Raw genomic sequence first — 23,783 nt, forward strand, 5'->3', positions numbered from 1 at the left:
AATTGATATCGTAAGTCGATCTCTCCCGATATTCAATCGCTAGATCAGGCTTAACCAAAAACCTCAGCGTAGATGAACCCATCTCACGAGGGTGGGCTTCCCGAAGGTCCCCGCAGCATGCAGCGGAATAAGGTCACCAAAATATGAAGAAAATATGTGCTCGCCTCATCACAATAGGAAACAAAAGTGAAGCGCTATGGTTTCATTTAAAACAATGTTTTTCAGGCGACTTCATTTATTATATTCATCATTTTATTAACTGCATTTTTTTGGGATTCAGTTCTTGTCTTCGATGGTATTCCTAATCGAGTGCGGTTATTGCTCGGTTACACCGGGACTTGCATTCTTGTCGGAGTGACAGTTCACCTCGCACGACCCGTCTTTGTTGCGCGAGCACCTCACGTGACCGGTTCTCCCGGTGCGCCGTGACGTCATCACGCAGGGCCGCAGTTTGCGCGTGACATGAGATTGAGGCGGAATGGAAAACTGCACAGTAACGACGAAGCAAGCGCGGATCGTCTCCTGACGCGCTCGAGGAGAACAACAGCTCAGCTCAGGTGAGTGAGTTGAAAGTAAACATTTTTAAAAACCACATTTTGTCCCAAGCCACTCGGACAAAATGTGACACTAAATCACTTCTTCACGAGTTTATCTGACACGTTGACGACTTGTTGACAAAGGCGCTCATTCATAATCTTGAGTCAACACGCTCGCCGGAAGTTTATCTGGACAACTTTCTCATCAAAATAACGTACAAATGTCCTCCTTGTTTTCTTTCTTTCTCGGGATTAGCTGTTAAAAATAGCCTGGAGCTTTACATGAAGTCGTGCTTATAGAGGAGAAATTCATATTCACTGTTATATTAGTGAGTAGGAAAAAAAAAAAAAAAAAAAAAAAACCCCAGACATCATAGTTTGTGTATTTTTGTAATTCTTTTGATATACAAATGTAACAATGCTCCTCAAAAAGGCCGAGCAATTTATTTTCTTCAACTACAGTTCATCATTCTTATTTTTCCTGACATAGTTGAATAAATGAGTAGCCCCCCACCACTGACTTGAAATGCAATATGAGGACTTCTCAGAGGGGAATCAAGCCCAGTGAAAGGGTTCTTTCTTTCTTTCTTTCTTTCTTTCACACATTTTACACTTGCTCCAAACTTGACCTCCCTCACTTCGTCCCCAACTTAAATGTGTTGAAATGTTCCATACTAAATGTACTTTTTGCTTTAGGATACAGTCACACTTGACCACAATGGTGCTTAAACGTGTTGTCAATGTCAGCGGCTTTAGTGCAAGACATTTTGGGCAATGATGCGCGTTCCACCAAAGCTATTTTGGAATACACGTTGTGGAAAAAAAAAAGTCAAAAGAAAACAGAGCAGAGTTCGTCCTACTTGCTAAACTGAAGCGTAGTGAGGTCGAAACCATTTCTTTTTGGTGACTTGAGAGATGAAAGTTTCACCAGAAATGAGGTCAAATAACGTGCGAGGTGTTTGACTCAACAGTTCCACTAAACGCAACCAAAAGCAGCCACTTTTGATTATAAACATGCAGAACAACTGGAAATAATCTGCAGAGTGGGGAAAAAATGACCTTTCATAATCAATCTCAACAGAACAACAACAAGTAATCAAGTTAGCGCAGAAGCTATGGAATAGTTTTAGAATCGAGTATCAATTAATCGAGCAATGGGATAACCAGTGATTTTAGCTACAGGTGTTATTTTGGACCCGTCGGGATCGCCGTGGTCACGTCCTACTGTAGTATGTGTGACTTTGCGTGCGCCTGGCGAGTGACGTGGGCGTCGGCAAAGGAGAGTGTGGTGTTGTGCCCTTCGGCAACACGTGACCAAATGTTATTTTGTGTTTTATTCGAAAAAGCAATTGAAAATGTGCCGGCGGCTCCGTCTACCCTCGACCACTCGCGGCGGCGTTGTAAGCCATTCGAACTGGCGACGGCGGCAGTCTCTGTGAAATTAGCTAACGTCGCTATGTTACCGTGTGTTGGTGATTGCAGATTTTATCGTCCTCGTTGAGTGTGGAATTTGTCTTTTCCTCCTGGCTCGCTGCTATGGTGCCAATGTATTTCTGTATGCGACTGTATTAGCATTAACAAGCTCAGATTTTGCTTCAACCTTTGATTTTTTTTTTTTGGTTTTGTTTTAATAATTGAACTATCGAGTTACTCGATGAATTATTAAAAGGTCAACCGCACGCTGGGTCATGCAATACAGGTGTCGTACGTGTTAATGCGATGTCTCGCCAGTCAGTTGTTATAACGGCAGCAAAAGAAAAGAACAGAACAGAAAGACTCGAAATGACGGCGCTTTAAGAGACGAAACCTCCTTTGTTGGGCGCAGAGAGCTCGACGATGCCCCACGGAGACGCCGGCGGTGCCGAGAGCGAGCGGCACGAGCCTCTGGTCCTGGAAAGCGTGCCGGAAGAGGCGGGACGAAGCTGTCAGACGGCGTTGTGCCGCCGCCTCCAGAAACAGCGCTCGCGCTCGGCGCGGGAGATCAAGTCCGAGGTCCTGGGCTTCGTGCCCATCCTGCAATGGTTGCCGCGCTACCAGCCGAGAGACTGGCTCCTTGGGGACGTCATGTCGGGACTCATCGTGGGAATCCTGTTGGTCCCGCAGTCCATCGCCTACTCCTTATTGGCCGGGCAGGACCCAATCTACGGGCTGTACACCTCCTTCTTCTCCTCCATCATCTACACGCTGCTGGGCACCTCCAGACACATCTCCGTGGGCATTTTCGGGGTGCTCTGCCTGCTGGTGGGGCAGGTCGTGGACCGGGAGGTGGCGTCGGCGGGGTACCTCACGGAGGGCGGCGGCGACGGCCTGGCGGGCGTCAACGCCAGCGCGTTGGAGACGTGCGACAGGAGCTGCTACGCGATAACGGTGGCGGCGACGGTCACCTTCACCGCGGGGGTCTACCAGGTGCTGATGGGCGTCTTCCAGGTGGGCTTTGTGTCCGTCTACCTGTCAGACTCGCTGCTCAGCGGCTTTGCCACCGGGGCGTCGCTAACCATCCTCACCTCCCAAGTCAAACACCTGCTGGGGCTGAAGATCCAAAGGCCGCGGGGCTGGTTCACCCTCTTCAAGACCTGGTTCAGCCTGCTGGCCAACCTGGCGCACGCCAACCTGTGCGACCTGATCACCAGCCTGGTGTGCCTGCTGCTGCTGCTGCCCACCAAGGAGCTCAACAACCGCTTCAAAAACAAGTTGAAGGTCAGTCGTTCGCTCCGGAGCGTCCGTCAAATAAATGAGAACTTCTACAATACATTTAACAGCCTCCTCGTTTGAGAAATGTAGCTTTATTTCCTCCAATAGTCGTTTAGTCGACAGAACAGCGGACGGCAACATCAAAACAAGACAACGAGCTACGATGTACGCAACAAACACAAAAAAACAAAAACAAAACAGCAATCACAAATAACCAGACAAAATCTTCCCAGCCAATCAAAATACACCAAAGCTCTCTTACAGAATTGTTCTTTTTTTTCTTTTTTCTTTCATGTCCCATCCGCTCGTCTCTCTCTCTCTCTCGAGCTTCTGTGAACGTTCACGTTCCTCCCCGCATCACAAACTTGTCTCCGCGTCCGGGGGTGGGAATGCTGCCAATACAATACAAGAAAGAATGTATCTTTGTTCCTCTGTTTCTGCCAGTGAGGCGGAGTGGCAGACAGAACAAATGAATGATCTTCTATTCGATGGCAGGAAGTCAACGCAGTCATTCATGTAGCCACTTTTTGCTGACATTTTTGTTTGTTGGCGCGCCGCGAGCCGATCAATGACGTCGTTGATCAGATCGGCGAATTGTGACACGAAAGCCGATCGGCATAAAAGGCTAAATATCGGCCGGTACCGATCGGCCCGATAAAATCGGCCTCAAGTCTAAACAAAACGGGTGGAAAAGTGCAAATGAAAGAGGGAAGCGACTCAAAAGGCGTCATCTTGAAAAAGGAAGAAGAAATTACAAATGGACTTCCTCAAATAGCGGGGGCGCCATGCCAGCGCAGTCCTTCGCTTCCCTCAGGCAAATAAACCCCCCCCCCCCCCCGCCCCACCAGGAACCGGAATGATCTTAGTCCATTGTTCAAAAACAGACAGCCCATTTGTACTCTGTCGCTAACCAAAACAGCATCAGCTATTTCATTCCAAACGAGCATCTTCCTGAAATAATCGGCTTGTGCGTCGCTTCGTCACCCAGGCTCCGATTCCCTTCGAGCTCTTTGTGGTCGTCATCGCGACGCTGGCGTCTCACTTCGGTCGCTTCAACGCAGACTACGGCTCGGACGTGGCGGGCGAGATCCCGACGGGCTTCCTGCCGCCACGGCTGCCGGCGTGGTCGCTCATCCCCGCCGTGGCGGTGGACGCCTTCTCCGTCGCGCTGGTGGGCTTCGCCATCACGGTTTCGCTGTCGGAGATGTTCGCCAAGAAACACGGCTACCGCGTGGACGCCAACCAGGAGATGTACGCCATCGGGTTCTGCAACATCCTGCCGTCCTTCTTCCGCTGCTTCGCCACCAGCGCCGCCCTGACCAAGACGCTGGTCAAGGAGTCGACGGGCTGCCAGACGCAGGTGTCGGGCCTCGTCAGCGCCGTGGTGCTGCTGCTGGTGCTGCTGGTCATCGCGCCGCTCTTCTATTCCCTTCAGAAGTGAGTACGGCTCAGCTGAAATTTCCATTTCAACCCGCTCGAGTAACTCCGGCTTCCCGCCCGTCTAGGTGCGTGCTGGCCGTCATCATTGTGGTCAACCTGGGCGGCGCCCTGCGCAAGTTCGCCGAGGTCCCCCGCATGTGGCGCGCCGACCGCGTCGACGCCGCCGTGTGGCTGGTCACCATGGCCACCTCGGCGCTGGTCAACACGGAGCTGGGCCTCCTGGCGGGCGTCCTGGTGTCCGCCTTCTGCGTCCTGGGCCGGACGCAGCGGGCTCAGGCGCTGGAGCTGGGCCGGACGCAGGACGGGGACCACTACGAGGTTCTGTCGGCGTACCGCGGCCTCCGCTCCCACCCGGCCGTGGCCGTCTTCAGGTACCCGGCGCCCATCTACTACGCCAACTGGAGTTTGTTTAAAAAGTCTTTGTACCGGCGCGCGGGGCTCGACCCGCTGAAGGAGAAGACGCGGCGCGTCAAGTTCGAGAAGAAGCTGAAACGGCAGAACGCCGAGCGGGAATCGGTGCGCAAAGAGGACGGCGAGGCCGCGGCCGGCGTCACGTTGGCGCCGGAGCAGAAACCTTTACGCGGCTTAGTGCTGGACTGCGGCGCCGTCTTGTTCCTGGACGGCGCCGGCGTCGACGCGCTCAAGGAAGTGCGCAAAGATTACGGCGAGCTGGGGGTGGCGGTGGTCCTGGCTCAGTGCAGCCCGGCCGTCCTGGACGCCCTCCGACGAGGGGGCTACCTTCCGGAAAAACAGGGAGGGGACCGCCGCTTGACCTTCTTCACCATCGCGGACGCCGTCCGTCACGTGCAGCGCGCGTCGGCACCAAACGGCGATGACAACGGTGCGTGCTGAGATCGAAGTGACCCGATTACGTTTAGGAAAACAAGCCGTGCCTTGCTAGTAGGCTGCCGTCAAGTTACCGACGGGGCTGGATTTACACCGCGGCGTTGTGACTGTAACGCAATCGTTTCTGCTCGTTCGGCACGAGCAGAAAATAAAAGAATGCACAATTTGCAATAGCACAGATCTGAGCCACATTTCAAAGAGGCGCGATTCAAATCTGATTTCATGGTTTTTTTTTTTTTTTTTTAAAACTCTCTCACGATGCATATCCGAACCGAGTTAACCATGCGGTGCAAATCCAGCCGAGGTGAACTGTTTTGACTTTTCGTTCTATCAGAGATTTCCGGGTTTAAACGTAGCAACTACTTTAAGTTGGCCCCGGTTACTCGACTCTGCGGACTCGGCACGGGCTGGCAAGCGGTTTACCGCAGTTTGAAAAAGCCCGCAAAACTTTTATATAGTCATATAGTCAAAAGCAACACGACTCCGCTCCTGTTGTTGCTGCGAGCAGTCAATTCATTCTTTTGGGAATTGATTTTGGGTCGAGGAAGGACATGCAAAATGTGCTTCGAAAAAGCGCCTCTTGAAACGAACCGGAGTTAGTTTGTGGACAGTTGGGGAAATAAATACTATAGACGCTCGACCGCGGCAGCTAACTAGCATGGCTAGCATCTGTTCGTTTGCGCGGAGAAGAGCAGAAGTTGCTGGTCATTTTCCAAGTACGTACTACATGAAATTGGTCATTGCTTTTTGGGGGTTTCCTTAAGTACTTACAGAATGGGTTCAATGGGAGAATGTTATTTATGCAAACATTTTTGAGCTGTAATTGTGCAGCAATATTTTTGCTCAGGCTTATCCTGATGTCAGAATCTGACACCGGCCCATGTCTAGTGTGGATGAGTCTCTCTTTTCTTTTTCTTTTATTTGTGACCTACTGTATAGAATTGTTAGCAACTTCCAGTCCACAAGGGGGAAACGTTACCTGCAACTTCGTGTCGTCGTTACTGAAATGATGACGTTTGTTCCAATGCCAAAGTTTTACGTTTAGACAGATGAGTTACTGACGTCCAAATGTCGTTTACTGAAATACAAAAGTGGCATGATGCGTTTTTATTTTCCACGTGGCCAAACCACGAGCGGGCGTTTGTTCAACCGTTAAGCACCGCAGGTTCGATTCCTTCGTCCGTGTTTGCCGAGGGCGACGCGCTCGCCGAACAAACACGGAGGCGAGCAAAGTTCACAGCCAGTAGAGAAGTCGAGTCCAAAATGGAGAACTGAAAGCTCGAATGTGAAATACCATACAAATGAAAACTCCTTCTCAGGAATTCCTGCGGTCTGTGAATGAATAACGTCGGCGTGACGTAACGTCCTCAACCGACCGCAGCTGCCCAAAACGAAGAGCGTCTTGTGATGAGAACCTTTTTGAATACAAACCGCTTGTTGGATCTGGGACAAAAAGTCCCTTTGCGTCGTCGTCAACGATCCTTTTTCATTTTTGAATAACTGAGCCAAGTCGCTGGCTAGCAGTGCGAAAAAGCGTCCATACCGCCCACTAGCGACTGTAGAGATTATCGTCTTGTGTTGGCGCGAGAATGTTATTGTTTTGAACTAACAACCCGGGACGCTCGACGCGGCCGCCGGCATCGGCAGAAATTACGCCGGACCCCGATTCATTTTCAATGCTGTTCAATCTGCAGTGCTGGAGGCCGCAAGTGATTCCAAATATTTCTATTTTGTGGGCTGCCGTACCATCTCAACTCGTTTTCGCAGCCTTGAGCAAGCACTTGTTGGATGTTCACCAACTGACACTGGTGACTGCTACATCATGACAATCTTTGTATCTTTTGTTGTTGTAAAAGTGGATGTATATTTAAAAAAAGCGCCTTTGAGTCGATGCATCATAATTGGCAAATGCCTTAATAAAATTCACATATTGTGTGCGTTTTTAACGTTGGGTTTTTCTTAACGAACAAAGACCTCAGCGGAATGTTTCCACTGCGTCAGTTGCATGTGTGTGGACGTGTAGCTTGGATTCTTTTCGGTTTGATAAAAGTAGGACACTTTTATCCACTCCGTGGATGAATGCATTCATGGATGCTGTTTAGCTTCCAAGTCACAACATGTGTTTGAAAGTAGAGTATCATTGTGCAGGCTTTTGATTTTCACGTGTGTCCACAAGATGGTACTGCCCCCCCATTCAAAGCATGCATAAACTTTGTTTTTTTTTTAACACACCGTTTGTTTTCATGGAGGATGCCACACTGTTATAATAAATGCTAATAAAAACTTGACAGGTCATGTATAAGCCGAAGCAAGACAGCGTTAACTCAAACCTTTTCATTTGGATAATAACATGAAGTCTGAGCGACCAAGTGGCCTTCAGCGTAGGCGGCCAAGTGAGTACGACGAGCCAGCGGAAACATTTTGACCAAAAATAAGAAGAAATGAAGATATTTTGGACACTGCCCCCCACCTGGGACTGCCACTGATTCAAAGTCACTAAGAAACAGCAAATGGACTCAACGTCACATCAACGATGATGCGACAGAAACGGCGAGAAAAGCAGGAAACTAAATACAAACAAAGTGACGAGACAACGAGGCACACCTGGACTGGACGCGAGTGACTGGAGGGAGCTGACTGGTGGACACAAGGAACACGGCTGACAAGAGCAGGTGGCGCTGATGACCTGACGCGTTGACCAGACGTGAACATGAGACGGGGAAAGGAGACATAACAGCAAAAGTCGATCTAGTCAAAACACGGCAAAAGTGCCCAAAAGGGCTTGCGTCGTCGGAGCAGAGAGGGGCGACCGGACCGGACCGAGACGAGACGAGAACGCTCGAAGGTCTTGCCCTCGTCATTGCCTCATTACAGCGGTGTCTGCAACTCTTTCGAGGCGCACCATGCAAAAATCTCAAATCTGAACATTTCTAAATTCGTAGAAATCCGCGTTGCCCCGTTTTGCTTCGGCGGCCACGAACGTCACATCTCACCGATGTTCGTCCTCCGACGGCAGAACAGAGGAGGAATCTCGTTCCGTACCCGAATCCCAGCAAACCTTTCCCGGCCGCGCTCCTCGCTCCTCGCTCCTCGGTCCAAATGTCAGCGTCACGCGCCGCGTTTCGTTCACGGCTCGTCGACATCGCGGCCTTTTTATGGCTCAAAGGTCAGAGCGGGTGGGCGAGAGGACGCTCGACTTCCCCTTTGCCGCCTGTTTCTCCTCCATTCGGATCCACGGGGGAATAATAACCGACATCCGTCGATTAGCGTGTGCAAGACGAAGACGGCGTCCAACTTCAGCTGCCGAGAGGCACGGGTCTGGTCTTTGGCGGCGAGGGCGATCTCGGAGAGAAATGGCGCGACATTCTAGCCACAATTCAGGTTTAAAGTGGAGTTTTTGCAGCCTGGTTGGGTCTTCGAGCGAGGCTCAAGGTTTCAAGTTGGGGTTTCGACCAGAGTTGCCAAGCCTGCGTCAGGGTTTCCAGTCAATGTTAGTTTTTCCCGAATAACGGTTAGGGTTTCAAATCAGTCTCAAGATGAGTTTAGGGTTTCCAGTGGGTTTCAAATTCAGGTTGGGATTTCCCATTTGGGTTTGACGCTTGGGTGACAGTTTCAAGCCAACGTTAGCTTCTCCAATAAGGGGTTATCATTTATAATGAGGGTTTGAAGCCAAGCTTAGGTTTTCAAGTGAGGGTTAGGGTGTCAAGAAGCCAAAGTTAGGGTTTTAGCCTGAAGTTTGGAGCTACTGTTGGGTTTCAAGTTAGGGCTTCAAGCCTGAGTTGCAGTTCCAAATTCAGGTTTTAAGTCACCGTCAGGTTTTCAACCCAGGTAGAGAGTTAAAGTAAGGTTTCAAGACAAGATAAGGGTTTAAAATGTTAGGGTCGGTCTTCCAATTTGGGTCTCAAGCCTCAGTTAGGCTTTCTACTTAAGGTTTCAATCAATAGGGTTAAGGTTTTAAATGTGTGTTTCAAAACTGGGTTACGGTTTGCTATTAGGATTTCAAGTTAGGGTTTTAAATTAAGGTTCCAAACCTGGGTTTTGATATCAAATGAGGGTTTTAGCATTGCAACTGTCCACATAAGGAATGCACGAGGGCGGTGCCAATAACATCTTTTTATTTACATTTTTTTTTTTTTACAAATCGCTGTCACTCACAACAAAAACCATCTAAAAAGCAAAGAAATCATTTGAGATCATTGTTTTCATTTTGTGTGTGTGCGTCAAAGTGCTCGTGCTTCACTCATGGTCGCGCTCGCAGCTCGAAAAACCAAACCAAACCAAACCAAACCAAATATGATTCATAGCAATAACAAAACAATCCATCTGAGTTGAAATACACGAGATGGGCAAAAGTAGGAAGACACGTTCATGTCGCGGAAAGTGAAGAAAATGGGGATTCACCGTCTGGGAGAGTTTTGTTGGGCCTGTTCTTCCGCACCGCACTCATCCAAGCGTGCCTTGATGGATCTTTTTGTGGGTCTACTCGTAATAGGCATGCCTACCAAATTTCACGCTGCTAAATCAAATGGGGTTTCTTTATAAATAGCGTGAATGATGACAATAACCCCAATTTTCCCTTTTCGAACCAAAATGGCGGGCTTTGTATGTGCTTTCGGTTATAGCTGTTTGAGACTTTTTTGTGTGTGTGTGGGTCTACTCATAATAGACATGCTTACCAAATTTCACGATGCTAAGTCAAATTGGCTTCTGGGGCCGAATTTTGTAAATAGTGTGAATGACGAAAATGAACCTAAAGTGGAGGCTTCGAACCAAAACGACTGCCGACGTGCTTTCGGGCACAGTTTTTGAGAGTTCTTTTGTGTGGGTACACTCATGTTAGACGCGCTCACCAATTTTCTTGAGGGTCCGCAAGGAAAAACCACAAAATCCCAGCAGACGTCACTCAAGTGAGCAGATGTAAACATGTTTGTGGACGTTCTTGTACATTCCCCATCCTGAGGCTGATGGATCATGTGACACGCGGCGTGGATGAGGTGTGACAGGAAACAAAACAAAAACATGCATCGCCGTGGAAACATACGCACGCATTGTTGTAAGAAATGCCCACGTGGGTTCACGAAGTGCGTCAGAAAAGTTCCAGGATTGTGCGTTTGCTCTAGCGCGGTGATGTACTTCCTTGCAGGAACTGTCAGATGCTCAAGACGTTGTGAGCAAATCCTCTGGCCCACATTTAGGGGTCAAACTCGGACAAATATCAAATATATCTTTCGTGACGCCAGTCCTGGAACTTTCCAGACACACCTCGTACATACACACACGCACTGTTGTAAGAAACACACACACGCATGCGGAAACATACTACACACATACACATGCACACGCACTGTTGTAAGAAACACACACACACACATGTAAACAAACTTGCTCACTACGCATACACACACGCAAAAAACACAAACACTGTATACACTAACTACACGCACACACGCACAACTGCTTTCATAGATACACGTGCACGCTCTCACACAAACATGAGGAGCTGATGTCAATGTACAATTCAATTAAATACCATATTAAAATGAACCGAGCTTTAGAAACGTCACACCTTGGAAGTTCCACAAGCGGGGCTACTCGCTTCGGGACCGCAGTCACGTCGGGGCCAGAACCAGAACCGGCCGAGCCGGTTAGGCCTCGGTCCACCCGGCGGCCATTAGACACCGTCTCTGCCGGTCAACGCGGCCGCCGGGCGGGGTCGGCGCTGCGCCCCCTTCCCGCGAATGTGCTCGGCGGAGGTGTGCGACGCTGCGTCACAAGCAGGACTCTGCGTGTCGGTGGAGCGTTTTCTTCTCCGGCGCCGCGTGGTTCCCGTTGTGAAGCGCCGAATACCTGACACGCAGCACATGAGAGAAAACAACGCGTCAACAACAACATCAAACACGACACATCTGGAACTCAGTACCTGAGCAGGTTCAACTGCTTACAACATACAAGACAAGGCCTTCACAAAAAAACGCAAAATGTGGCTAGTTAACACCTATAGCTGCCAACACTAAAAGACAAGTATGTTATGTTGTCTTTTTGTTATGATCAAAAAAAATGATGGTTTTATTCTCTCTTAATAGTATAGTTTGATTATGTATCCTGTATTATATTGTCTTGTAGATGTATTTTACTGGGGACTACAGATGAAAACTAGCCTTCTGGCTAATTCGGGCTTTTTTAACCATGTGTACTTCATGTGTTTTATGAAATTGCATTGTCCCCTTTCAAAAATAAACTGATAAACACTTCAACAAACAGACGCTTTCCCGCTCGTTCACTCAACTTATGTATTATGATTAAAAAAATGTTAACAGCGTGTGTGTAACTCTACTGAAGCGTGGGCAGATAATGTCACGGCGGGATGAAACGTCGCTGGTCGGTTTTCCCGACACGCCGGCACCGGGCAAATGTCACACATCGTTACAGAGAGTCCGAAGCTTATTAGCGGCGCCACCCAAAAGCCCAAAAGCCAAAATGCCAATGTGTGTGTGTCGTCGGGCAGAAGAGCGCCGGTGAAACGATGCTAAATGCGCCACTGAGCCTCGCTGTTCCCACACTCATGGAACACCACGAAGGCATCACGCGCTAGATTTAACGAGGCCCGACAAAGGAAAAACTTTTACTTTGTAATACTTGAACGTGTGTGTGTTGAACATCTCCTCGCAGATTTGAGTTAGTTACTTCCGAATGAGCGCCGGCCGTGGCGCACCATTACACAACTAATCGCTTTCAGGAGAGCGTCTGAGAGCATATGTGTGTGTTCAGGTGTGTGCGCGCGTGCTCGGCGGCCATGACGATATCCAATGAGGCGTCGTCGGGTCAACAGCTTGACTTGTTAGGTTGAAGTCAACAAATTGAAAAGCGTGCACTTCTTGCATTGTTTGATGTGTCGTCACGGCAACGAGTGAGTTTGCGTTTACTGGAACAGTCCCTTTTTTGTTTATTGCCACCGCAGTAATAAACAACAATTATAGGCAAAATTGTCACCATATGTGCTAAAAATGAACACTGGACAGCTCGTCAAAAGCTGTTTGCTTGATTTTAAAGTTGTACATCAGTCACTATTACTATTCAAACGCTTTGATATGTATGATTCTTGAAGTCTAAGTTGTGCATCTGTCACTATTCAAAAACTTTTATTCAATGTCAAAAAAAAAATGTTGAAATGTCTAAAAATTATAGATTTGATTTGATCAGGGGTATCCTAGTTAGAATCCTAATATTATTATTATTAATGAGTAAAAATACAAAGAATTAAGGACAAAAAGATGTTTGTCAGCTATTATTCCACTATTTTAGCAAATGTTTTCGCTTTTTACTGTTGTCTGGCTTCAGAACCGAAATCGGTAGGAGGAGTCCGTCTTCTGACAGTTCACCTGGAAAAAGGACAAATTGACACTGAAATGCGAACAAAGGATGCAAGCGGCAGACTTGATGTGCCTTTTCTGCCATAACTCTTTGAGACTTCTTTATGGGTCAACTTGTAGCAGACAAATTTCAGGCTATCGAAAAATCCGCTCGGGCACACATGACTTAATAGAGCCTTAAAATGGCCGCTTCGAGCCGAAATGGCAGCATTTCTGTCTGTTGGGGCACGGCTTTGTCCCTTTTTGTGTATGTCTATTTATGAAAGACATGTCGAAAAATGTTTTCGTAGGAAAGTCAAACTGGCTCGTAGGGTTGACTTTTCAAACGAGGCCAGGCAGCCAGATTAGAAGTAAATGTTCCTATTTTGCCATTGGCGGGATGCGCTGATGAACACGGACTTTCATTTTCATCTTCGGCACCAGACACGAAGCAAACGGAGCAGAAAGCTCCGTTTGCGCGAGCTCCGCCGCTTGACTTCCAATCACACTGCGGCCAAGCTTTAGCGTTGCCCCCGGCAACAAGCGCTCCTCCAAAAAAAAAAAGCACAATTTGTGTTATTAAATGTGATGCTTGGTGCCTTTTAGCCTTTCGAAACCAGCCAGTGGGAACACACGCACACAGCAACCTACAACCGAGTTCATCAAAATAGCGTCTCATATATATATATATATATATATATATATATAAACTCGAAAAACCGAAAATCGAATCGAGGTGTTCAGCTAACATAACGTACAGATCGCAAAGAAAAAGTCAACCAGATATTTTGCCATAGCAGTTCCCGGTTGAGGTCGTACATCGTGTACAGATCAAACTCATTTTTGGAGTCACGGTTTCCCTCGGAGGGCCGTTGACTGTGAAACCATATCAATGTTTAGTCACCTCATGATGACGTACAAATTGATGGATACCTAGTTTTGAAATCAGAAGTCAAGGTGATTCTGATTTATTATTTTATGAGAATTTGAGCAATAATCATGGAAGTTGACACAGATGATTTGCTTTCGCGGGCCACGTGAAATGACTTGGCGGGCTTGAGTTTGACACCTGTGTGCTAAGAAAACAAAGCTTGGGCGAACTCACTTTAGACGACAAATAGACAAAAGACATTCTATGACACACAACGCAACTTATTTCTATGAAATAGTATTTAAGAATAAGATACACACTCACTGGTCAGAACAAATCAAGATGCTAGGCTAACATAGCAAGCAGATTGCAGAGAAAGTGGATTGTCTTCTGGCTGTTAAAGACCACTGTACTTCTTGGCTGAGGCGTTACGAGGATTTGCACTCGTTTTCTAGACAGGACACGCCCTGCTGAATGTGATTGGCTGAAGGACAGGGGCTGCTGCAATAGGATTGGCTATTGCATTCAGGTTGGACACGCCCTACTGATTCCGGGAGGGAAGCCACGAGCTAGTTGTTAGCCGTCCTAGCCGTCTCCTTTAACAACGAAAAACAGCTTCACAGCACAAGTTAGCATCGAAGAAAAAGAAAAGCGAGTAGCTGACAGTTGTGGTTGAAGCTATTTGGGGTCAGTTAAATTGCTTTAAAATGAGTGTATTTTACCAAATGAATACAACAAAGCACTTTCTGTCGCTTTGTGCTGTAATGTGTCGATTTTTCTCCCCCAACTTTTGAGGAAAAGAAGTATCTGACTTCAGTGTGACGGCATTTTTACGAATCCCACTAACTCTAACCCATCCTAAACCTATAGCCATTAAAAAAAAAACTAATTGTAGAAATGTGATACATATTTTGAATGGTCGTCTCACGAGCGCTCGCTATGCAGCAGCCAATCATATAATAGAGGGGCGTGTCCTGCCTACAACACAAGTGGCGATCCTAATAACGCTGTACAGACCTGAGAGGCTAAGCTAATATGCTTTAGCATACCGGCTTGACACACGCTTGTCATTACGAATATGCAATAAACAATGGACGAGGCACACACGTGCACACTCCGAGGCGTTCGTCGTCTGCGGAAGCTCACCGTCGTCCAATGGCGTTGGAGTCGGGTCACGTGGCCGCTCGGCTGCGTGCATACCGCAGTACCATTCCAAGAGCTATGACCACGTGCGCTCACTTATAGCTCCGAAAATGGCACTGCGGTCTGCAACAGAGGCTGGTTTGATGCCCGCACACGCGCACACGCGCTATTATGCTTCAGAGCAGCAAGACACCCCAAAGATTTTGCTATTGTACACAGCACACAGATGTAAACAATCTTACAGTAAGTATAATCTATGATTAGCGTCTCTGATTTTTTCATGGGCTCAAAATAAAATGTGCACATTGACGAAAACACCGGCTCAGATACAGATTAGAACTCTTACGTTACCCTAACCGCATACTTTAAGTAACGCTTACCCAGTACTAATTCCCAAGTGTGGCATGAGTACCGCTAGTGTTACGCTGGCTCTCTCTAGTGGAACACAAAGGTATTACGGAATTAAAAACAAATCAAATTCACAGCATTCAAAACATGCATTTACAATCAAACAAATTAGAAGGACGCTTGTAAAATATGCATACATCCTGGAAGTTAAACTTCCTTTAATCCCGTACAGTACATTACTTAAAAAACAAAAAACAAAAAAGCAACTAGTCACGAACAGTGTATCTTTTAAGTACAATTCAGTTGTATTTAACTTTTAAGCACAGTACAATACATTTCAGAATCAGAATCAGAATCAGAATCATCTTTATTTGCCAAGTATGTCCAAAAAAAAAAACCCATTTGCATTCAATCCTTAAAAACATTTATTGACCTAAAGACTATTGATTGGCTAATTTATCAATCGGAAACTGCTTCTTCTCAATACGCGAGTGCCGACAATCGACGCGGCACAACTCAAATGACGCATTGTTCGGTTGATTCGCTCTTTTAGACTTGAACTTTGTTACCGTGACAACCAAAACAAAAGTATCCCCCCCAGTCGGATTAAAATGAATGCAATTAATCCAAACTATTCACAAAATATTTAAATTATTCTTTTATTGCTTTTGAGGGATTAAAAATGAATGCATAAATGAAAAAAAAAATTGAAACAATACTTTAATGTTTTTTCAAATAGAAAAATATCCCTTTGTAAGTATTCCATTGAGGGAATAAAATGAGTACAAGGAATTATAAAATAAACGAATTAAAGTATATTAAAATTATGAAAATAAAATTAAAAAAAACAGTATTCTGCTTTGGGATTAAAATGACTACAATAATTATTATTATTATTTGTTTAAATCACACTACTATATTCCTTTATTTATTTTAAAGTGGTTCAAATTATAATAAATAACAGATATGATAAAATAATTAATTGTTGGATTATAATGAGTACAATAAATTGAAACATTACAATTTTGAGGGATTCAAATTAGTACCATAAATAAAAACCTTTGGAAAATTAATGAAATCAAAGAATTATCTAATCACTTAAAAATATATGAATGCCCTTCAGGGAATAAAATAAATGGAAATAACATTTAGATGATCAAACTCAAAGTATTCCCCTGGAGGGATTTCAATTAATAGAATGATTTAAAACTTAATAGTACAATAAATAAAATGTGGAAAAAAACACATTCTAAAAGCAAAATTGAAGTATTCCTTTGAGAGAATAAAATGAATACAATAAGCGTAAAACAAAATATGTATTCAAATTCGAGTTAAACCCTTGAAAAAAAATCCAAAATTAAGTGAAGATATAGACTCTGCTCGTTTGATTCCCAACGGGATTTATTTCTTTTTTTAAAATTCTTCTTTTGAAATGTCATTTGTCAGTTTGCTACTTCCCGATGTTGCAGCTCCCGCCCGCCCGTGTCAGCGTGATGGGAAACTCCCGAGTCGAGCCACTTCGATTGGGATCTCCTGCCACTGGTTTGATTTGAAGTCTAGCACTGACAAAAGAGGATTTGTTGCCCTCCCATTTTCTTCCAGCTGGAATTGATGTCAATGGGAAAGAGAATTTGTGTGTGTGTGTGTGTGTGTGTGTGTGTGCGACCGACTCACTTGAGCGAGCGAGCGAGAGAGAGCCTGCAGGTGAGGCTTAGCGCGGCTAGACAGGCACTGGCCTGGTGTTGCACAACCACAGCAGCAGTTTGGAGGCAGACGAGCAGCTGCTGGAGACAAGAGCAGGGAGGACCACGACGAGGACGAGGAAGCGCAAAGACATTGGGGGTGAGGGACCAAAAAAGAACGCCAGATGATTTCAAATGGAAGTTGACGCGTGGAGAAAAAAACCCAAAAAAATGAGGTGAAGAAATGAAAGGATGGAGGAAGAGTGGATGGAAAATGGACAGATGGCAGGAGGAGGATGGGAAGGTCAAAAAGAGCAAGAGAAAAGGAAAGGGAAAAAAAGTCAAGATAGGTTTTGAGTCAAAAGTGGAAAGGGAGACGGGGAAGTGAAATGAAGGGTAGGAAAGGAGGTGTAGACAGAAGGAGAACGAGTGGAGGACGGAGAGAACGGGGATGAAGAAAGAAGGATGCCACAAGGGAAGTGAAAAAGAAGAAAGTGGGAGCGCAGGGATGGGGAGAAGGACGGAGAAAGAGGTATAGAGATGGGAGGGATGAAAGAAGCAGTAAAGAAAGAGAAGGAAAGATGGAAACGGGGAACATGAGACACAAAAGAGAAGAAGGATACAGAAGTGAGGATGGATGGAAAAGAAAACGGTCGAGAGGAGGACAAAGAAGGGAAAGGGGGGAGGGTGAAAAACAAGGTTAAAGGTCACACGCACAAGCGACCCATCGGAGAGCAGACGTGTGTTCTCGCTGGCGGGATCGCGCGCCACACGTCAACGTGTGTTTTTAAAACATCCGATTACGACGAGCATCAACGCCGCACGAATGGGACTTTCGATAACAAACGAAAACAAAATGAAACCCGTGACGGCGAATATTTTCAATGCAACTTTACTGAAAACCTTACGAGTACGACTTTTGACAACAAAATCCATTCACGTGCACATTTTCATAACCAAAAGTCGGGAGTGGCAAAAAAAAAAGGGTCCATGGAAATTGGACAATGAACAACCGATGAGCGCAAAGTTCCACACAAACTTGTGAGCGGGAAATTAGTCAACCAAAAATTGTGAGCGTGAATGAAGACAAAAAGTCGCACGCACAGATTTGGACGGAAAAACACTTTTTCGCGAACGTGAATTTAGATAACAAAAAAGTCGCAAGCAAGAATTGAAATAGACTTGACAAAGTTATGAGCACACATTTAGATAACAATAAGCTACGAGCAGGAATTTTGAGAATCATTTGTAAAAATGGAATTCAGATTTGAAAAGAAATATTGAAGCGCCACTTTACTTACAAACTGAGGGTGAATTTAAATTACAAAATCAAACTTTGGAGTGCGCTGACATAAGAAGCATCTACGAGTAGGAATTGAAATAAGAACAACTTAAAGTGTCACCCTTAGGGGCAACATTTAACAATGAAGACAACAAAACTTTTCAGGCACAAATTAAGATAAAAAGTTGTGAGCAGGAATTTCGTGCAATATTGAATTTGGACCCTGATATGAGGAGCGTTAACATCAACGGTGTGTGTGTGTGTTGCGGTTGGCAGCCGAAAGCAAGGTTTCCTGTTCGGATTTTGGTCTCTTTGCTTTTGTTTACGTCTGCGAGACATTGTTATCCGGACACACTAAATACTGCCGGAAAGAAAATGGCCCAGCGTGCATTTTGCAGAAAAAAACGTATCCAAATAAGATTCAGCAAATGTCAAATGTTTTTAATTAAGACCACCACTTCATTTCCTTCAGTAGAAGACAAAAAAAACGTGAGAAACATCTGCAGGAAGTTGGAAGAACAACACCAACGACATCCTGACGACAAATGCTCCAAAGACCAAAAACCCAAGTCCACAAATCTAAGCTATTAAGTCCAAGTCATTTGGTCCAAATCCTTCAAGGAGAAGGAGAACTAAACTCTAGTCGAAACCCGCTATTCCGATGAATATTTGGTTTCGTTTGTGGCATTAGAATGAATGACTCGTGATTATTTCATTCATCAATTTTCATCCCTCTCGTATCATATCGCCCTCTGCCGGCGAGCAAAATGAACATCGCAAACGTCACGTGAATCGAACAAAACAAAGGGAGCGGACTCCCCACGTTTGCCGCTAACAACTAGCTTAACTCCAAGTTGACGATGATGACTTGAATTTTTTTGTCTCGTCGTCAACCCGTAGGTATGCTAGTTATTAGCGGCATGTTTTCCGGGTTTGGCCATATGACATTCACGAGTGCAAGAGCAGCAGAAGGCGAGATTGACACTAAATCGAGTCCTGGAATTCAGGACCTTGAATCCAAGGTCTTGAATATGTCATAGGTCTATATATAAAAACAAACGCCTTGATGGGAAAAAACCCAGGTGCTTAAAACTAAGACCTTAACTACCAGTCCTTAAAGCTGAGTCTTTAAAAAAAAAAGCTAATAATAAATAACCCTAACCCGAACAAACCTAACCCTGACCCCTAAATCCTTTTTAAAAAATAAGACCTGATTTCCAGGTTCTCAAGGGTTAAAATTCATGTCCTTAAAAAACCTAACCGAAACATAACACTAAATCCAAGCGCTCAAAACTTTGAGCTCAAAATCCAAGTCCTTAAAACTGAGACCTTAATTCTAAATTCTTAAACTCAAGTCCTTTTAAAACCTAATCCTTAAATCGTGAAACTCTTTCAAAGTAAATCCTTAAAAGCGAAGTGCTCAAAAACAGTTGAAGGAAAATTTGTCAAGATTGCAAAGTCAAGTCTTTAAAACCGAAACATGCAATGCAAATGCATCACGTTTCTTTACATCGCCAACTAGAGGCCTGGCATGCACATAACACGTCTCCACTCATTTTTGGTGGCTTTGAGAAGATCCCAATCAAAATCTCTTTTTTTGTCCCTTAAAGCGAACTAACCCAAACCCGAATTTAAGGTGGAGGTGGGACTGCATCAGGGATCAGCCCTGAGCCCCTTTCTGTTTGCAGTGGTGATGTATTTGTATTATTTTCTCAACGTATGGCCCATTCTTTATACATCATGTACAGTATAAGAGATATTGCTTTTGGGTTCAATAATACAAAATGCTACCACGGAGGTATACATGAGAAATGATATTTAGGGTCTCTACCAAGTAGAAATGCTTGGAAAAACATAATAAATACTACGACTAAAAAAATGTGAATTTACAAGAATAATGCCGTATTTTTAGAAAGATTTGTTTTTTTGGAAAGAAGCAAAATCTCAAACCAGAATCGTGTCATAATTGAAGGAAAACAATTCTAATCCTGAGAGAAAAAAAGGGGAGAATATAAACGAATTCTAATCTTAAGCGGATAAAGTTGAAAAAAAAAATCTTTTTGAGAAAAATAGGGTGAAAAACCCTACTTGCCAAAAGTTGAGTTTATTTTTCTAGAAAGAAAACCCCCCCAAAAGTCCAATAATCCCAAGCTAAATCTTCTTTTCAAGAGACAAAATATAAGCGCGACACTTTGCGCGTGCGTGCCGCAGAGCGGAACTTACTTGAGCACGTGGGCGGAGCCGTTGATGCGCGTGGCGGCGCACGGCGCGCGCGGGTCCAGAACGGACGGCCGGCGGTGGCGATTGCGCCCGCAGCACAGGATGATGAGGAAGGCACGGCGGAAGGACTTGTTGAGGAAGGCGTAGAGGATGGGGTTGAGCATGGAATTGATGTAGCCCAGCCACAGGCACGCCGCCCACAGCTTGTCGGGCACCGCGTAGCCGATGAAGGGGTCCACCACGTTGGTGACGAAGAAGGGCGCCCAGCACAGGCAGAAGCAGCCCATGATGACGCACAGCGTCTTGGCCGCTTTGGTCTCGGTGCGCATGCGGTGGTTGCGCTGCTGGTCGGCGGAGTCCGAGGCCGCCGCGCCGCCCGCCCGCTGCAGCATGCCGATCTGGAGGGCGTGCGCGCGCGCCGTCACGTAGATCCGCTGGTAGGCCAGCACCATCAGCACCAGCGGGATGTAGAAGGCCACCACCGAGCACGTCACCGCGTACGGCTTGTTCACCATGAAGACGCACGACGTCGAGTTGCTGCCTTCCGTGTAGCGACGCTCGTCGATCTGCCAACAATTGTTGAGAAATAAACCAGTCAGGAAATGCCAACGACAGCGTCGGAACTTTAGGGCTCCCGTTGAACGAGTTTGAATGTGACCGGTTCATCGTAGCCGCTACCCTCAACTATAAGAGGGTGTGCACACTTGTGCAACCACATTATCTCGTCGTTTATTTTCACTTCCATCTCAATCTGAGGAGAAACACAATTTCTGTAAAAGCAAGTATCCAGAAGAAGTCGTCGTCGTCGTCGTGCAAATCGACCAAACATAAACCCATCGGATTTTATTGCCGCAGTAAAACTTGAAAACTCTCTCCTGCAAAATGAAACCAAAAAAAACAATGCACTTAGCGCACTCTCGTTCTCAAATTCATTTCAGTTCGCATACGTACAAGCTAACATGCATGAACGCGGTTTGTTTCCCAACAAACCAAACTAAACTTGGAGCATCTGGCGGCGGAATCCTGCCTGAGCCGATTCGCTGTCAGAACTCGCCACGCGTTTAATTGGACCCTCCGAGACAAACGTGAGTTGCGAAAGGCGCTCAACCTCTCAAATTGGACCGGGAGCCGGGTCGCCGAGCGAGGGCACAGAGGAACAGGGGCTGGGGAGTCGCCCGCCCTCCGGCCTGACAAGACGACGCCCGCTTTGCGTTGCATTAAAGCAACCAATACAAAAAAATAAAAATACAAAATCTTGTATTTCTGCTTTCTGCTTTTGTCATTAAAGGACCGACTGAACAAGTTGAAATGTGTTATTGGTGTCAGGAGGGGGGGGGGGCAGCAGGGAAGCCCAGACTTCCCTCTCCCCAGCCACTTCATCCAGCTCTTCCAGGGGATCCCGAGGCGTTCACAGGCCAGCCGAAAGACGTAGTCTCTCCGGCGTGTCCTGGGTCGTCCCCGGGGTCTCCTCACCGGGGAGGCGTCCGGGAGGCATCCCGATCGGACGCCTCCCGGACGCCATCTCATCTGGCTCCTCTCGATGCGGAGGAGCAGCGGCTCTACTTTGAGATCCTCCCGGATGACCGAGCTTCTCACCCGATCTCTAAGGGAGAGCCCGGACACCCTGCGGAGGAAACTCATTTCGGCCTCTTGTATCCGGGACCTCGTTCTTTTGGTCACGACCCGCAGCTCGTGACCGTAGGTGAGGGGAGGAACGTAGATCGACCGGGAAATCGAGAGCTTCGCTTTTTGGCTTAGCTCCTTCTCATCCCCGACCCGGAGAGGGCACGCCACCCTTTTCCGACTGAGGACCACGGTCTCAGATTTGGAGGTGCTGATTCTCATCCCGGCCGCTTCACACTCGGCTGCGAACCGCTCCAGTGAGATTTGGAGGTCACGGCTTGATGAAGCCAACAGAACCACATCATCTGCAAAAAGCAGAGATGCAATACTGACACCAAACCGGACCCCCTCTACGCCTCGGCTGCGCCTAGAAATTCTGTCCATAAAAGTTATGAAAAGAATCGGTGACGAAGGGCAGCCTTGGCGGAGTCCAACCCTCACCGGAAACCACTCCGACTTACTGCCGGATACGCGGGCCAAACTCTGACTCCGGTCGTACAGGGACCGAACAGCCCGTATCAGGGGGTTGGGTACCCCATACTCCCGAAGCACCCACCACAGGACTCCACGACAGACACGGTCGAAAGCCTTCTCCAAGTCCACAAAACACATATAGACTGGATGGGCGAACTCCCATACAGTCTCGAGGACCCTGCCGAGGGTGTAGAGCTGGTCCACTGTTCCACGGCCAGGACGAAAACCACACCGCTCCTCCTGGATCTGAGATTCGACTTCCCGACGGACCCTCCTCTCCAGCACCCCTGAATAGACCTTACCAGGGAGGCTGAGCAGTGTGATCCCCCTGTAGTTGGAACACACCCTCCGGTCCCCCTTCTTAAAAAGGGGGACCACCAGCCCAGTCTGCCAATCCAGATGCACTGTCCCCCATGTCCACGCGATGTTGCAGAAGCGTGTCAACCAAGACAGCCCCACAACATCCAGAGCCTTTAGGAACTCCGGGCGAATCTCATCCACCCCCGGGGCCTTGCCACCGAGGAGCTTTTTAACCACCCCGGTGACCTCAACCCCAGAGATAGGAGAGCCCGCCTAAGAGAACCCAGACTATGCTGCCTCATGGGAAGGCGTGTCGGTGGAATTGAGGAGGTCTTCGAAGTATTCTCCCCACCGACTCACAACGTCCCGAGTCGAGGTCAGCGGCGCCCCAGCCCCACTATACACAGTGTTGATGGTGCACTGCTTCCCCCTCCTGAGACGCCGGACGGTGGACCAGAATTTCCTCCAAGCCGCCCGGAAGTCTTTCTCCATGGCCTCACCGAACTCCTCCCACACTCGAGTTTTTGCTTCAGCGACCACCAAAGCCGCATTCCGCTTGGCCAGCCGGTACCCGTCAGCTGCCTCAGGACACGACCACAAAGTCTATCATCGAACGGCGACCTCGGGTGTCCTGGTGCCAAGTGCACGTGCGGACACCCTTATGCTTGAACATGGTGTTCGTTATGGACAATCCGTGACGAGCGCAGAAGTCCAATAACAGAACACCGTTCGGGTTCTGATCGGGGGGGGCGTTCGTCTCAATCACGCCCTTCCGGGTCTCACTGTCATCACCCACGGGAGCAATGAAGTCCCCGGCAGAACGAGGGAGTCCCCAGCGGGAGCGCTCTCCAGCACCCGCTGCCATAGGCGCAAACAACAGTCGGGGCCCAAACAACTTCGATAAGGTGGCAGCTCCAATTTTAAACTTCAAATTTTATTTTTACAAGTGAAAAAGTTGTAATCTTGAAAAAGTGAAAA

General features: G+C 47.0%; 2 protein-coding genes across 10 annotated transcripts in view; one reads left to right on the forward strand and one right to left on the reverse strand.

Annotated features, from left to right (window-relative positions):
* Window positions 1-422: 422 nt before the first annotated feature.
* On the forward strand, window positions 423-7,459 carry slc26a2 (solute carrier family 26 member 2). 2 transcript variants are annotated; one of them, XM_061787207.1, is made up of 5 exons: window positions 423-557; window positions 2,362-2,963; window positions 3,049-3,233; window positions 4,216-4,664; window positions 4,733-7,459. In XM_061787207.1, exons 1-5 carry the CDS (start codon window positions 463-465, stop codon window positions 5,517-5,519), a joined length of 2,118 nt encoding a protein of 705 aa, XP_061643191.1. In that variant the 5' UTR covers window positions 423-462; the 3' UTR covers window positions 5,520-7,459. The 2 variants fall into 2 exon arrangements, with proteins under 2 accessions (XP_061643191.1, XP_061643192.1); XM_061787208.1 differs by having other exon boundaries at window positions 2,362-3,233.
* A 2,162-nt stretch (window positions 7,460-9,621) lies between these two features.
* The window catches only part of htr4 (5-hydroxytryptamine receptor 4), a 50,180-nt gene continuing 36,018 nt past the window's right edge, over window positions 9,622-23,783 (reverse strand). For 3 of the 8 annotated variants that reach the window (XM_061787216.1, XM_061787217.1, XM_061787215.1), the window contains 2 exons: window positions 20,412-20,974; window positions 9,624-11,360 (listed from right to left, as the gene is read on the reverse strand). In XM_061787216.1, coding sequence (XP_061643200.1) covers window positions 11,282-11,360; window positions 20,412-20,974 — 642 coding nt within the window. In that variant the 3' untranslated portion in view covers window positions 9,624-11,281. Of the gene's footprint in view, window positions 11,361-16,898; window positions 17,009-20,411; window positions 20,975-23,783 lie in introns of all 8 variants that reach the window. The other 5 variants (XM_061787214.1, XM_061787213.1, XM_061787210.1 and 2 more) reach the window with 5 other exon arrangements.

Source organism: Phyllopteryx taeniolatus, chromosome 10, assembly GCF_024500385.1.
Source record: "Phyllopteryx taeniolatus isolate TA_2022b chromosome 10, UOR_Ptae_1.2, whole genome shotgun sequence".
Lineage (NCBI taxonomy): Eukaryota > Metazoa > Chordata > Actinopteri > Syngnathiformes > Syngnathidae > Phyllopteryx > Phyllopteryx taeniolatus.

Excerpts from the sequence above, each read along its gene's own strand:
- slc26a2 (XM_061787207.1), top strand. The coding sequence starts at position 463 with ATGAGATTGAGGCGGAATGGAAAACTGCACAGTAACGACGAAGCAAGC. Across the intron at positions 3,234-4,215 it reads GCTTCAAAAACAAGTTGAAG|GCTCCGATTCCCTTCGAGCT; the intron begins GTCAGTCGTTCG and ends TTCGTCACCCAG. Across the intron at positions 4,665-4,732 it reads CTCTTCTATTCCCTTCAGAA|GTGCGTGCTGGCCGTCATCA; the intron begins GTGAGTACGGCT and ends CCGCCCGTCTAG.